This window comes from Prionailurus viverrinus, chromosome B3, assembly GCF_022837055.1.
Source record: "Prionailurus viverrinus isolate Anna chromosome B3, UM_Priviv_1.0, whole genome shotgun sequence".
NCBI lineage: Eukaryota > Metazoa > Chordata > Mammalia > Carnivora > Felidae > Prionailurus > Prionailurus viverrinus.
The window spans coordinates 27759672-27775964 of record NC_062566.1 but is presented as its reverse complement, the minus strand read 5'-3'; the positions used below and the strand labels follow the sequence as shown (position 1 = coordinate 27775964).

At 40.1% G+C, this 16293-nt stretch overlaps 1 protein-coding gene across 1 annotated transcript in view; it reads right to left on the bottom strand.

Moving 5' to 3' along the window:
• NPTN (neuroplastin) overlaps positions 1 to 15876 on the bottom strand; it is a 74876-nt gene extending 59000 nt beyond the window's left edge. Inside the window, exons 1-2 of the mRNA XM_047863008.1 lie at positions 15795 to 15876; positions 14999 to 15094 (exon numbers count right to left, since the gene is read on the bottom strand). Coding sequence (XP_047718964.1) covers positions 14999 to 15094; positions 15795 to 15876 — 178 coding nt within the window. The remainder of the gene's footprint in view (positions 1 to 14998; positions 15095 to 15794) is intronic.
• Positions 15877 to 16293: the final 417 nt, after the last annotated feature.

The following is a 16293-nucleotide window of genomic DNA, read 5'->3' as shown; positions in this document are numbered from 1 at the left end:
GGAATTACGTATTTTTTTTCTTAATGTGTAGGAAGCTTAAAACATCTATGAGGTTCATGGAGGATAGCAAAGGAGAGTTACGAAAATGTGTTAAAAAATGAGGACACAAAATATACTTTACTTTCTGTCATCTATCTAGGGGAAGGAATGAATAGGGATGAGGCATAACAGGGTGTCCCTGTAACCAGATTTAACATGAGATGACAGCAGTACAGGGAAGCACACTTCAAAGACTATAAAATTTTAGTATCAGCCTTCCCTAGCAGAGGGAGGATGATTCAGTCAAAAGGCTAGTCTGCTGACAACCAACGAAAATGCACATTCTAGGGGCACCTGGGTAGCTCAGTCAGTTGAGTGTCGATTCTTGATTTCAGCTTAGGTCATGATCCCAGGGTGGTAGGATCAAGCCCTACATCGTGGAGCCTGCTTGGGATTTTCTCTCTCCCTCTGCCCCTCCCCTGTTCACAAGTGCACATGCTCTCTCTATAATAAATAAGAAACAAACAAATAAAATGCACATTCAAATAAAATAAAATGCATATTCTAAAATATAGTCATCATTTGTCAGAAAACCAACCTTGAATTAATCTTGCCCTTCTCATTAGTACTTTATTTTCCTCTTCAATTTCCTATGAACCACCAGGGTTGCAGTTAACCTATAAGGGTAAATACTCTTATAAAGGACAAGGTCCTATACAACTGAATACGACACATGCATGCCACTTTACAATACAGCAGTCTATAAAGCAGTTTCCTGCACATCATTTAATCTAATGAAAATCCTATAGATTAAGTATTATACCAACTTAAAAAATAGAAACCATAGCAACTAAAATGGAAATAGGAATTCAAGTCTACTGCCAAATGCAGTGCTTTTTCTACTTAGCCACAATGTCCCACAAAAATAACATTTTAAACATAGTTTGTATTTACATTTTACATTCACAGGGAGGAAAGAATCTATCAGTTTATCCTGTAATATGGTCTCCAACTGAATTTAGGCACCAAATTTAAACTATATTAATTTTCTAGTTTCATAAAAACCATGAATTATTTTTAACACTTAAGACTGCATTAAATATATTTCAAATAAATGTATAATTATGATTATGTTTTATGCTACTTTATATCATTCACCCTGGAACCTCTTACATTGTTCAATTCTTGTTATTTTTATAGCCACCTCACCCCAGCCCACATCAAAAGGACAGAAAGTAAAATCTCTTATACTGAACTATTAATACATAGTGGCACACCTCTGGTCAAAGACCTTATAATTAAAGTTCACAAAACCATGATTTTTCTTAGTATTAAAATTTAACTGTAGGGGTGCCTGGGTGGCTCAGTTAGGCATCCGACTTCAGCTCAGGTCATGATCTCACGGTTCATGGGTTTGAGCCCTGTGTCAGGCTCTGTGCCAACAGCTTAGAGCCTGGAGCCTGCTTCGGATTCTATGTATCTCTTCTCCCTCTCTCTCTCTCTCTGCTCCTCCCCCGTTTGTGCACTCTCGTGCACTCACTCTCTCAAAAATAAACATTTTTTTAAAATAGATAAATAAAATAAAATTTAACTGTAAAGAAATCATATCCCTATACTGCAGAGCTAACATCTACTTTCTGACTCTTTACATCAGGTGGCTATAATTCAGCAAGCAAAAATTATTCTGAACCCACTAGGAGGAAAAGGGTGTGTCATATCTTCATTTATACTTTTCTTCCACACCAATAATGCAAATACATTCCAAGCCCCTGAGTAAAAATCTGAAGCACAATCTTTGAACTAATAACCCCAGAATCATCTCTGTCATATACCCTCGGGCAATAGTGCCCTAAATTTTAAAATATTTTTAGGTAAGAAGAGAGGAATTGCTAAAAAATCTAACCTGAGACCTTCTGCTCACATCCTTCCTGAAAATAGCTTCAATTTTTAGACAATAAAAAACATATTCTATCAAATATAACAGAACTGAAGAACATATATAGAAATGTGATGGAACCAAAAAAAAAAAAAAAAACCTACCCTATTTTCTCATACACAATTTGCAATATAAAACAATTTGGATCATATTAAATCTACTTTAAAAAGATTTGTTTTGGGGGGCGCCTGGGTGGCGCAGTCGGTTAAGCGTCCGACTTCAGCCAGGTCACGATCTCACGGTCCGTGAGTTCGAGCCCCGCATCGGGCTCTGGGCTGATGGCTCAGAGCCTGGAGCCTGTTTCCGAATCTGTGTCTCCCTCTCTCTCTGCCCCTCCCCCGTTCATGCTCTGTCTCTCTCTGTCCCAAAAATTAAAAAAAAAAAAAAAAAAAAAAAAAGATTTGTTTTGGGGGCCCCTGGGTGGCTCAGTCGGTTAAGCACACAACTCTCTTGGTTGCTGCTCAGCTTAAGTCTCACAGTTCATGAGTTTGAGCCCCACATCAAATCCCCTGCTTGGGATTCTCTCTCCCTCTCTACTCCTCCACTGCATGTGCGCGCGCGTTCTCTCTCTCTCTCTCTCTTTCAAAATAAATAAACTTAAAAAAAAAAAAAGATTTCAAACTCACCAAATTACAAGACTCTTTGTCCTTAAGTTCTAAATGGAAAACCAAAATGGGGGTGGAAAAAGACATTCTTCTACTGTTTAACAAATAAAACAATAACAAATAAAAATTTCTCATTGTTTATCTGAAATTCAAATATAACTGACATCTTGCATTTTATCTAGCAACCCTACACTCTGAACTAATTAAAGTGAGCTCCCACTCTACCAAAGTATTACAGCACCAGCTCCCACTCAAAGAATAAGGGAAGGCTTCTATGCAGCAGAACTTTGACCAATGAAGTCTTAATGAGAGTCTGTAAGTGCTCTTTTCTGTTGATAAGTCTTTCTTAATAGCTGACATTTACCATATAAAAGACAAAGCCTAATTTCTAAGAGCCAAAGGTTAAACTTTTACTAGGTTCCACGCAGTCTAGTGAATGAACTCTTCTGAAGCTTATGCTTCCAAGTGTAAAACAAACTGTAAAAGTTTCATTGTATAGGTTTCTGATAACTAAACACAAAAAGTTGTTTATGAAGGTTATAATAAAGAGAATCCCATTTTCAGCGTTACAGGTAGATCCTAAAAGCTACTTTAGGGGTACCTGGGAGGCTTAGTCGATTGAGCATCTGACTCTTGATTTTTTTCCCCTTTTCCTCCTTTTCTCCTTTTTTTAAAATTTAAATCCAGGTTAGTTAACATATAGTGTAATAATGATTTCAGGAAAAGAATTTAGTGATTCATCACTTCCATGTAACATCCAGTGCTCATTCCAACAAGTGCCCTCCTGAATGCCCCAAGCCCCTTTAGCCCATCCCCCTACTCAACAAACACCCCACCAGCAACCCACACGTTGTTCTCCGTCAATGGTTTGTCTGCCTGTTTTTATCTTATTTTTACTTCCCTTCACCTGTGTTCATCTGTTTTCTTAAACTTCCACGAGTGAAATGTTTTTTTCTTTCTCTGATTTATTTCATTTAGCATGATACACTCTAGTTCCATGCACATTGTCGCAAATGGCAAGATTTCAGTCTTTTTGATCGCTGCTGACTCTTGATTTTGGCTTAGGTCAGTCCCAGGGTCATGGGATTGAGCCTTCGCTGGGCTCTGAGCTGAGTGTGGAGCCTGCTTGGGATTCTTTCTTTCTCTCTCTCTCTCTCCCCCTCTCCCTGAAAGATTTTTTTTAATGTATTAAAAAGCTACCTTAAAAAAAAAAAAAAAAAGCTACTTTAGTGGATTTCAAAATTAATCTACCATTTTTCTTGAATTCATAATCACAGAACTTTAGTGTTGGAAACAAACTAATTCTGACCCTTAGAAACTTCTGGACATCCATTTCATTTTATATTCATTTCCATAAAGGTTTTTTCTTCTATTATTGAGCTTCTAAGTACTAGATATAACAGAAAGAGATCCTCCCTTTTGTTTTATGAGGTCCCTCCCAATCAGCTCTTTGTCCTACTTATAATGGCTCTGACAATGAGTAAGTGCAAATAACTATTCTTCTGCTAGTTTCATTAAAATCTTAAATACTAAACCTATACTTTTCTTCCTCCTGCTCTAGGCCACCGCTCTTTCATACAGCCCATCCATCTTTGGAGACTGCCTAATTCCCTTACTTCATTTACACTGCTACCTTGAAGGTATTAATAGATAATCATATCCCCCCTAGTGCTCCCTTTTCCTAAATTTAGATCCCTCAGGATTTTTTCCTAAGTCTTATGTTACCATCAATGTAGAATTATCTGGGGGCGCCTGGGTGGCTCAGTCGGTTAAGCGGCCAACTTCGGCTCAGGTCATGATCTCGCGGTCCATGAGTTCGAGCCCCGCATCGGGCTCTGTGCTGACAGCTCGGAGCCTGGAGCCTGTTTCAGATTCTGTGTCTCCCTCTCTCTGACCCTCGCCCGTTCATGCTCTGTCTCTCTCTGTCTCAAAAATAAATAAACGTTAAAAAAAAAAAAACTTATAAAAAATGTAGAATTATCTGCATTTCATCTTAAATGTGGATAGAAAGGGTTCATAATTATTTGAAGTTCTATCCTAGTAAGAAAACAGTAATACTGTTAGAAGTTCCATAATTTTGATATGTGATCACTAGGTTACTTGTCTAAGGGTAATTCAATGACAGCTCCCAGCAAGTTATCTGAAACCTCTTTATAGCTGCTTTTTCCCAGGTAGCAGTTTCCTGGTTTGCATTAAGACCATTTATTTCATCTTCCTTGGTGAATGATTTGATGTTCAACATTAACAAGTACAATTTCAATGCTGAAGCTACTATGCCATTTTTTCCAGTTGTTCCACAATGGTTTCCAACCTGCTAAACTTAAATTAAAAATGAAAAATCCTAAGTTAAATGTAACATATTCCTTCAATCTATGGACTGAGAAGTATTTCAGTGGTGCCTCTGGCTCCATCAGTAGAGCCTATGATTCTTGATCTCAGGGTTGTTGAGTTCAAGCCCCAAGTTGGGTGTAGAGATTACTTTAAAAATAAGGTCTTTGGAAGGAAGGAAGGAAGGAAGGAAGGAAGGGAGGAAGGGAGGGAGAAACAGAGTATTCCAATAGTTGCCAAAACAGAACAAAGGACATATTGTTGCCTTTTTTTCCCCTCTAAGCAATGTCTAAAAATGAGAAAACAAACTTGCCAACTCTAGGATCTTAAACATGAAAGGCTAATGATTCTTCTGTGATGCTTCTTTCTTTTTCCCTCCCTTCCTCTGGCCAGTGCTCAAGTCATTCTGGACTCACCAGCAAAGTGCCTCAGACAACAGCATCAGAGTAAGCATTTAGCTCTGAGTAAACAGGTAGAGCTACCAGCCCTGTACTCAACCAATAATTCGAAGGCAGGGGCTACAGAATAAGGAACGTAAGTTCTAATTTAAAAGGACAACTAAACATACTACAAAACTTATGTTTTGCTTATGATATTCAAATTACTGTAGCTTCCTCTATGTCCCAAATCCAAATAGGGAAAACAAAAACCAGTATTATACAAGTAATGGCTAATGTATTAATTCAACAATGCTGTATTTTCCTCTTTAATAGTGACCAGTAACAGTACATGTTGATACTACTGACAGATATGTTGTGAAAATCTTTACTATGTTTATAAAAATCATCAGATTGTTCCAGACTAACATGGCATATAACAAATAAAAACAAAACAACCCAAAACTACTCCATACTAGAAAAGGCTGTTTTTCAAACAGGAGTCTCACCATCCATTAATGAACTAAGGATCTAGCCAGGTCACAATAGTTTTCTTCATATACATTACAAAGTGCAGACATTGCTGTACAAAATGTTACATATTTATGCATCTAGTTAGTCACAAATAAAATCTATTTCTCCATCTGGGTCACAGACTAAAGTGTGAAAGTCTTTTTCTAAAGAGCTTTTATATTTTTAGAATCATTTCAACATAATTAAATGTGAACCAAATTGTTTCTATTTTACTAATAATATAAGCTAATGTCTACTAAGTGTATTTCAGCAACTAGAAAATTCAATTTGTAATGTTAATTATCAGGTTATTTTAAAATTAATAAGCAGCAAGGATGTAGTTGATAACACTTGAAACTAGATAAGTATATGGGAGATTATTACATTACTCGCTCTGTATGTTTGAAATTCTAACAAAAACATTTTTAAAAAAGCAAGGAAATGGACATACCTAACAAATACAAAGAAGTATAATGAATAAACATATAAATTGAGACTTTTGAGGGGTGCCTGGGTGGCTCAGTCGGCTAAGCGTCTGACTTCGGCTCAGGTCATGAACTCATGGTCTGTGAGTCTGAGCCCCACGTCGGGCTCTGTGCTGACAGCTCAAAGCCTGGAGCCTGCTTCAGATTCTGTCTCCCTCTCTCTCTGCCCCTCCCCTGCTCATGCTCTGCCCCCCTCTCTCTCTCAAAAATAAATAAACATTAAAAAAAATTGAGACTCTTCAACACACTGTTTCTAAGGACTATCTCTCTAGGAACTTCCTCAGATTTAATTCCAGTAATAGTTCGATTGTCTTGTTCAACTATAATGGAAAGGGTTAGAGATCTAAAAAAAAAAAAAAAAAAAAAAAAAACCTAAGACAAGAGAAATGAAGTCATAAATAGAAAACAAACCTGCTCAAAGGAGAACACAATTATTTAGTGTGCCTCATTTTCTCTTCATGGCCTCCACAATAGCCAACTACTTTTCTTTCTTTTTTTTTTTTAAAGTTTATTTTTTGAGAGAGAAACAGAGCATGAGTTGGGGGGGGGGGGGAGGGGGTGGGGGGTTAGGAGGTTGAAGGACAGGGGGTGAAAGAGAGGGAGACACAGAATCCAAAAAGCAGGCTCCAGATTCTGAGCTGTCAGCACAGAGCCTGATGCAGGGCTTGAACCCATGGACAGCGAGATCACGACCTGAGCCTAAGTCTGATGCGTAACCTACTGAGCCACCCTGGCGCCCCAGTCAACTACTTTTCAACCAACAGAAAGAACACAAAATATCTATCTACCTGGCAGTGATTTTCATTTCTTAAAATGTTTAACTCACACTGGCAATTTTCCCAGTGAGTTTAATATAAAATCTCTATTACACCATTCTGCCTTCCTTGAAACAAAAACTACAAACATTGTCTGAAGTAGGTTTACAGGCAGTTGGGATTTCAAAGCAGTATATGCCTCAAAGTCAATTTTTCTTATTTCCAAAAAGTAAGTTTCTAAAAACTTATTAAAATAAAGTATTCTCTCCCTCGGGCCTCTAAGTTATAAGGTCAATAGAACTGTGTAATTTTAGAACTGGAAGGGAATTTAGAAATCATCTAGTCAAAGTGGTTTTCAAATGCTGTATCAGGAAGAAAAGAAGAATCAATGTCCTAACAATTTATATACACAAGTACACTCTTCTTTTTACTGTATCATACTGCATAAGGAACATTTCGCCTTGTTAATATTCTATCAGAAAAGGACTTGACCTTTTGTCTTGTACAGTATTTTATATTTAATCACTTTTAGAATGTGAGTATACATTTGAATATGATTTAAACTACTGGTACATTTTGGAACTTAATGTTTTCTGATAATAGAATCTTACATAATATATAGAACCCTGACACTTTCAGAGTCATTTCACATTGTCTCATTTATATTTCACTGTCTAGTCACTTTGAAGCGATACTTGGGTGTAAGAACAATATAAACCAAGCTAAAACAGAACGAAGCAAAGCATATCTAAACTGATATACTTCTAGAAAATACCATAAAACACACCATAAGCTTCTAGTAATTAAGATTATCTGGAAAGAAAGCCAGTCTTAAAACATTCCATAATTGTTTTCAGAGATGCAAAATACCATTCACAACTTTTTAGTACACAAGATTGTTTCCATCAAAGCTGACCACAATCTGTTTTAATGAAGAGATAGGACTGGGTTTTTAAAATTCGAAACCTGGGGCGCCTGGGTGGCGCAGTCGGTTAAGCATCAGACTTCAGCCAGGTCACGATCTCGCGGTCCGGGAGTTCGAGCCCCGCGTCAGGCTCTGGGCTGATGGCTCAGAGCCTGGAGCCTGTTTCCGATTCTGTGTCTCCCTCTCTCTCTGACCCTCCCCCGTTCATGCTCTGTCTCTCTCTGTCCCAAAAATAAAAAAAAATAATAAAAATAAAACGTTGAAAAAAAAAATAAAATTCGAAACCTAACAAAAATAAGAAACAAAAAAAAACCAACAAGTGGGTGAGGAACATCAAATATGTCTCCCACTAATTTACTGTATGCAAATACTTAAGAAATTATTTAAACCCCATTCCTACACAGATAGACCAATTAAAAGTTATGAGCAATGAAAACAAAAAAAAGTTATGAGCAATTAGGTAAAATTAACCTCAAGTTAATTAGGTTTGATTAACAAATGTATATCTTTGTATGTACATAAAAACAGACAAAAGTTAGAACTACTTTCAGTTTTAGGTAACACAGTAAATTAGAATTAGATAGGTACAAATCTGGACTCCTCCTAAACTGAATAAATTCTTGAAAAACAGATAATGTTTTACCTAGAAATAATGTTTTTTCGTAAGATCGCTGCAATGTCACTTTAAACTCAGTGAGAAGCATGTATTATATATTATATAACCTCACAAACAAGTTTAAAAATGCATTATCTAAGGTGCTTAAAATTAAACTCCATGTCATCAGGGGCACCTGGGTGGCTCAGTAGGTTGAGCATCTGACTTCGGCTCAGGCCATGATCTCCCCATCTGTGAGTTCGAGCCCTGCGTCAGGCTCTGTGCTGACAGCTCAGAGCCTGAAGCCCGCTTCTGATTCTGTGTCTTCCTCTCTCTGAGTGCCCCTTCCCCTTTCACACACTGTCTCTCTAATAAAAAACTTAAAAAAAAAAAAAAAAAAAAAGAAACTTCACATCATCAATGGTAGTTTTAACAATTCATGTAAAACAATACAATAATGTTTTATTTAAAGAGGCACACTGAAAGTCACAGGAGGTGATTTCGCACCATTTTAAAAAACAAAATTTTTTTGATGTTTACTTTTGAAGGAGAGAGAGACAGAGCGTGAGGGAGGAGGGGCAGAGAGAGAGAGAGAGAGAGAGAGAGAGAGAGAGGCACATCTGTAGCAGGCTCTAGGCTCTGAGCTGTCAGCACAGAGCCCTATGCCAGGCTCAAACCCATAAACCATGAAATCATTACCTGAGGCGAAGTAGGAGGCCACCTACTGAGACACCCAGGCGCCCTGCATCATTTAAAAAAAATTTTTTTTAATGTTAATTTAGAGGGGGGAGGGGGAGAGGGAGAGGGAGAGGGAGAGAGGGAGAGAGGGAGAGAGAGAGAGAGAGAGAGAGAGAGAGAGAGAATGAGAATGAGCGGGGGAGAAGGAGAGAGGGAGAGACACAGAATCCAAACAAGGCTCCAGGCTCCGAGCTGTCAGCACAGAGCCCGACCTCACAGACAGCAAGATCATGACCTGAGCCGAACGAAGTCAGGACGCTCAACTGACTGAGCCACCCAGGAGTTCCGCGTCATTTTTTGTTGTTGTTGATGTGTGAGTTTACTTTAGAAGTTCCTGCTCTATTCTTTCTGACAGATTCTATTTTTCCAGATGCTTCTCAAATGAATATTTATTCCTCAGTCTTACATCTTGCTTTTCTCCTTGTACTTCTGCAGCCTTTCCCTTTGTCTTACAACGTCATTCTCTATGTCTGATCCTGTCCAGACTGTGCTCACTGTAACCAAACTGAACAGATGTAGAAAATTTACAGAATTCACCTCTTCCAAAACTTCTTTGCACAATTTTACCCAAAGTTTTATTGAACATCTCCTGTATTTTATCCAACATAGTCATTCATTGTGTTTTTACACATACTTCACATTTGTATAGATTATTAGCTACTCGCTACCTTCCCAAATTGTCTTGCAAACAAAACCCTTTACATAGATCCAGCAAGTATCAGATTTTACATATACCTTACTTTGAAAAAGTAGCTCAAACTAAGTAAATGAGAAAGTGTTCAAATTGTCAAAGCACTTATTTGACCACATCTGTTCATCTTTGCAGACCCAGTTAAACAATTAACTTTTATTTTAAAAAAGAAAAAGACAATACAGTAACATTTTGCCTTTTACTAATGTCTAAAAATATGCTCCACTAGAGAAAACATTTCATATCAAAATTGTATTTAGAAAAAGAACGGGATTCCTTCAAGACATAACAGTCTAATTCCTCATGAAAATTTGTATAACTCAAAGTCAGGCGTGTAATGATCTTCGATCTTAATTTTTGGCCAATGTTTGGACTATGGAGCACATTTATATTTAAAGACTTTTATTTCCTTTTGTTGTTTTAAACCTTGGAGTATTAGCAGGTCAGCTCTATTAAGTCTCACAACACAAAAACCCCATCTGCATCTCTTTCCAATTTGAATCTAGTAACGCTGAAAAACAAAAACTTAAGAGCACAGGACCAATCCTGACGTAGTAACAGGGCCTTTCCACCCCAGACCCAGGACCAATTTCTCTTGCCTCAGTGCTCCGTGATATCAGCAGTGACACTTCTGTCAGTTGCCTTAGAGACTAGAGGCTTATAATCTCTTCAGGAAATGCTTTATTGCAAAGCAAACTATTTCTTCTGGTCATTTAAAATTTTATTTGGATTAATTATGTTAAGATGTGTTGCTTGACATCTGGCATGTCTTTTGTGCCACAGCTGCTCTAGGTACATCTGTCTTCTGTAGCTCATTTAAGTTCACCCAAAGAAGAGATGCACCATCAATAGTGAATATATGTCTAAAAATGTACTTGGAGAGAAAACTGCCAAACCATTGAAGCAAACAGCACTTGACAGAAAAGAAAAAGATTTGTGAACCATCTATTTCAAATATTGGCATTGCTACAAATCACAATGTTCACAACTACCCAGTATCACCCAAGCAAAATAGTTTCTTAAAGTTGAGCTCATTAATAATAAAATTCATGGGGCGCCTGGGTGGCTCAGTCAGTTGAGCATCTGACTTCGGCTCAGGTCACGATCTCATGGTCTGCGAGTTTGAGCCCCGCATCGGGCTCTGTGCTGACAGCACAGAGGCTGGAGCCTGCTTCAGATTCTGTGTCTCCCTGTGTCTCTTCCCCTCCCCCGTTCATGCTCTGTCTCTCTCTCTCAAAAGTAAATAAACATTTAAAAAGTTTAAAAAAATATAACAATAAAATTCATTAGGCTCCTTATTTTCTCCCACTGAGCAGTGTTAATTATCCAATTTTATATTTTCAGTATGAGTATATTACATTGTTACACTCCATTCCACATTCTTTCATCAGTTAACATCTCCAACACTCCTACTGTGTGCCAGGCACTACATTCAACTTCTTTTTCACAATGGGATTCTATGAAAAACTTCTAGATTCTATCTAGCCCATATGAAAAGATATTTCGTTCACTGAAAGAAAAAGCCATGAAATCTCCCTGACAATGAAATGGAAATACAAACTTCCTCACCAGAATTTGCAACTGCAGAGGCAGCGCCGCTGGTCACTTTAAGTTATATAAGCTCAAGCGCAAATCTTTCCATTGAGGGCCTTCAAAATGGCCTACTTTACTTTATTCAAGATAGTGAACCGTATTAACTAACAAGTGGTTCAACATATACATGAAGAAAAATAATAATGCTACTTTTTAAAGGATAACAGTAACAGCTAACACTATAGTGAGCACTTAGTACATATAGTACTGTTATACTACATAATATAGCATATGGCACATATAGTAACATATATTACATATAGTAAAAATTCACTCTATTAAAACTCACTCTCTATATGCCAGGTAGAAATCTAAGTACTTTATGGCCATTACCTCATTTAATCTTTGCATCATTCCCTAGGAGACTGGCACTATTATAAATTCCAAATTACAGATGATAAAACTGATATTTGGAAGTATTAAGCACTTTATTCAAAATCACTTAGCTAAAAGGGCTGGACTCAAACACAAGTCTATCAGGATCCAAAGTCTGTGTTCTTGATCACCATATAATAACGCTTGGCTTACGCTCTTTCAATTTTAAAGTCTAAAGTTCTTGAATGTCTTATCAAAAAGGTTACTTTTTTTGAGGAATTTAATTTTTTTTCAAGTTTTTATTTAAATTCTAGTGAGCTAACATATATGATTCCTCACTTACTTAAAACAACAAGCGCCCTCCTTAATACCCATCACCCATTTAGCCCATTCCCCACCTTTAAAACAAGTTTCTTCCTTTAAAATGAATTACAACTTTCTTGATACATACAAAAAAACCAACACCGTAACTAAGGATTTTAATTTAAACTGTGGTCCTACCAAGTCTAAATATTTGGATGAGAAACAAAGTCTACCTGAATGAAAGCCTTGAGTCTCTATGGTAATGGGTCACAGAGGTGAGAAGTAAGAGACCTTGAGGGTCCAAATTTTTCATTTTCGGGATAATGAAAGAGACTTTTTGAAAGACATTTATACTCAGTCTAAACTACCACATACTTAATCCAGAAACACTTAGGTGTTTTTTTCCCTAAGTCATCATTTTAAATAAATAATCTAACATTTTGATATCATACAGAGCATGGTATCCATTTCTGATGCACTATGTAAGAAAACATAAACTCCATAACAAGAGGTCAGACTATTGTAGGGCTATTACCAGTTGAAAGCATGAATCTTATAAGACATGTTATAGAAAACTATAAAATGGCATCCTTACCTATATGGACTCAAACTCAAAAAAACAGCCATTTTTTTCTTTTAAATTTACATTCATTTGGGTCAGGAACAAGCTCAGCTCCACTTCACCAGTCATGTCATATGACTGAATTCAAGCTCATTTCAAGGAAAAGCTGCACTATGCTGTATTTAGAACACATTGCTGAGAATAGCCAGTTGAGTCTTTGGTAGGCCTATCCAAAAACCTTGCTTTAGTTGCTAAGAAACTACAATTTCACCGTATTATAAATCATTGAAAGAAGCCAAGCCACAGCACAGAGATTAAACACGTTAAGATCAACAATCTGTCACCTATTGTGCCAAATGAAACCACGCTGTTTCCACACATCAAATAGGTAAGGTGAAACTAGTATTAGGCTCCTTTAAGGCACATTGTTAACACAGACTAAAAACTGATGACACAAATCAGACTTCCATAGCGGCCTCATGCTTTGGAGGAAATTGAAAACTACCCAACAGACTTCACATGTTCAATGCTAGAGACAGAAGAATATTTCCTCGCTGACCCCTGCAGTGATAATTCAAGGCGGTGAAGCATACATAAGATTTGATTAGTGCAATCTGTTACAACACTTACATTTAACGGATAATGGGTTTTCAATCCTTTATTGATGCATTTTCACTGTAATCTTCAGCATTTAAGCCCAGACTCTCCTTAGAATGCTTAACTCCGCTGGCTCTTTTTTTTTTTTTTAAATGAGGCAATTTTTTTTTTCATTTTCATTAAAAAAAATTGAAAACCATTACATCTCAACTATTCTAACAAGAGTAATTTTAAATTGTTCTAGCATAATGAAGACACTGAGGAATTAGCAAAAGTAATTTATAGTTCACTCTCTAGTACTGACTTCTCATAAATTCTTCCCTATAAAAATACTTTAAAGGCTGTTTCCACAAGAGCAGAAACTAGTTCACAGTACTTTTCACCGGTGAAAGATCAATTCAGCAGCTGAATTGCAACACATGTCCTCACCAGTCAGAATTCTCTGTCCAGATCCCCCATCACGGGGATTCCTCACGATTTCTCTCCATCTTCTCTGAAGAGCTTCAGCTTAAAACCGAATTCTGCTTCCACCATCCCCTGCACGCATCTCAGGAACTACTTGTATGTTCCTCAGAAATAATGTCTGCTCTTCCTCGAAACTTTTAGATCTTAAAAACCCACTTCCTCCATCGCCTGGTCTTCAGGCGGATTCAGTCCCACCAGGGCAGTTCCAGTTACGTGTCCCTGCCTTCCCAAAGGCCTAACCAGTATCCTCCAGCACTCGCCACAACTCCGCTCCTCCCATCCCTAATATATCCTCCACACTGCACACCAACATTACACCCCCGGCTTCCTGTATTTTACTCCCTTCCCTTATTTTCTGCCTTCGCCTCACCCCCATCTCTCTACCCAGGCACCTTTACTGCTCTAATAAATATTCCCCCTGCCTCAGTTTCAACCCTTTCTCCCCATCCTCTGCTCATTTTTCCTCTCCTTATTTAGACACTCCTTTTTGCTCTCCCAACCACTACCCCAGAATGCCCAACACTCCACCCTCCTTAGCAAACCCAGCCCTCTTCCCCCATCTCGTTGAGAGCCCCAGCTGCTTCTCTTTCCAGATCCCTTACTGCAGTCAACCCACTACCTTAGCATTCCACCTACCTTCCCTCCACCTCCTTATCCAAGGTTCCCCGAGTCTTTGCCCCTCCTTGGGGCTCTAGTACTCTGCTCAGTATTCTTCAGGACTCCCCTCCCCCCTCCAAAGTCTCCCTTATTTTTTTAAGGATGTCGCCGGTCTCGCGGGGCTCCGGTAGAATCCCAGATGACCCCAGTGCCCGGGACCCCCGCTCTCTTGGGCAGCCTGACACCACTCTCGTCGCCTTAACCACAAATACCTGTTTTCCACCTCCTTCTTTAAAAGCTGCGCCCCCTCCCCATCCGCCCCCGCTACTCCAGCTCCTCACGTCGGCTTCCTGGGTGTCCCCTCCCTGACTCGGAGCGACGAGCCCCAAGATGCGGAGCCTCTAAGTCTGCAACACCTCAGGCTCCTAACGGACGCCCCCACCTCTCGGACCGGCGCCTCGGTTCTCACACCCGCGCCTCTTGGAACTCCAGACCGGCATCTCCTCTCGGGTCCGCAGCCCCTCAGATTCGACCGGCCCTCTTCCCCTTGCTCCGGCACCTCCTCGGGCCCGGGACGGCCTGCTCGGGTCGCCGGCGTCTCTCAGCCCCCGCCCGGCCCGCCCCCGGCGCCCCACTTACCGTTCTGAGCGGCGCCTGGCCCTGGGAGGAGGGAGCCGGAGACCAGCAACAGAGAGAGGGCCAGGGCGCTGGGCAGCGACGAGCCCGACATCCTCCCTGCGGAAGACCGAACAGCGAATGGGCCGAGGCCGGGGCCGGAGCCGGGGCCGGGGAAGGGAGGGGAGGGAGGGAGGGGGCGGGCGAGTGCGCGAAGGAGTGAGCGAGGGAGGCAGCAACAGCTAGGCTCCGTCCTTCTCCGTCCTCCTCCTACCGCCGCAGCGCCCAAGCCTCGCGAGATCTTCACTCCGGGCCGTGGGCGGCTAAGGAGCAACGGCGGCAAGGCTCGCGAGAAGAAGCGGCCTCGACTGTGTTGCTGCCGCCCCTCACACTCTGCGCCCCGCCCCTGCGGAGGCTGATTGGCCTAGAGCGGGATGGGTCACGTGCCAACGGCGCTTCTGGCCACGTGACGGAGAGAGGCGGGGCTCCTCCACTCCCTTGGCCCTGAGGAACCGAGTAGTGTGCTTGCAGCTTACCTTCTGTGAAACGGGAGCGCCCATAAATAAGAGGAAGCTTTGGGGACACAACATATTTCCTCCTCTCATCCTGCTTTTCATTTCTTGGAGCTCTTGGCCGCAGAATTTGATGCACCACCGCCTTTTTTACGCCTTCCTCTCATTGTCTCCAGTCCAAGTCCTGTTATTTCTTCTTTCTGGTCGTTGACCTTAGACCCCTACAGGCATCTGGCTCGAACCTCCCTCCTTCACCTTATGTTCTAATTTTCCAGGCATAGTGATGTCTTCCCGGTGCCCGATACTACCTTGGCTTTCCTGCCTCTCGTGCTCCCGCCGCTTGAAATGTCCTTTTCTGCGCTTCTCCTCCTCCTCCTCCTCCTCCCCCATTTTGACCTTATTTTGGTTTCATGCAATCTCTGGGCCTGAAGTTCAACTAGCCTAATAGCGCATCCATAGACACTAAATTCTACAAGGAAGTCATCATATATTAACTTGCATGAAGAATCTTCAGAAGCATTTTATGCAGCGAACATTTATTGTGTACCCGCTGGGTATCAGGTTTTTGCATATGCAATGAAACCCAGATGAAAAGATAGTCCCATTTTCAGGAAGTTCACCACCTAGTCTATCAGGGGAGTGAGGAAGAGGACAAGTGGTTGCATAGCAAAACGACCCATAGGGAAGGAGCCAACGAAGTGCTCTGGCAGTGTGATCGCCATGGTTTGTATAGAATTGAGAAATGCACTTTTTAAGGGTGTTTTTTTGTACTGCTCTTAGCACCGACAATCCTTGGCTAACAAAGGA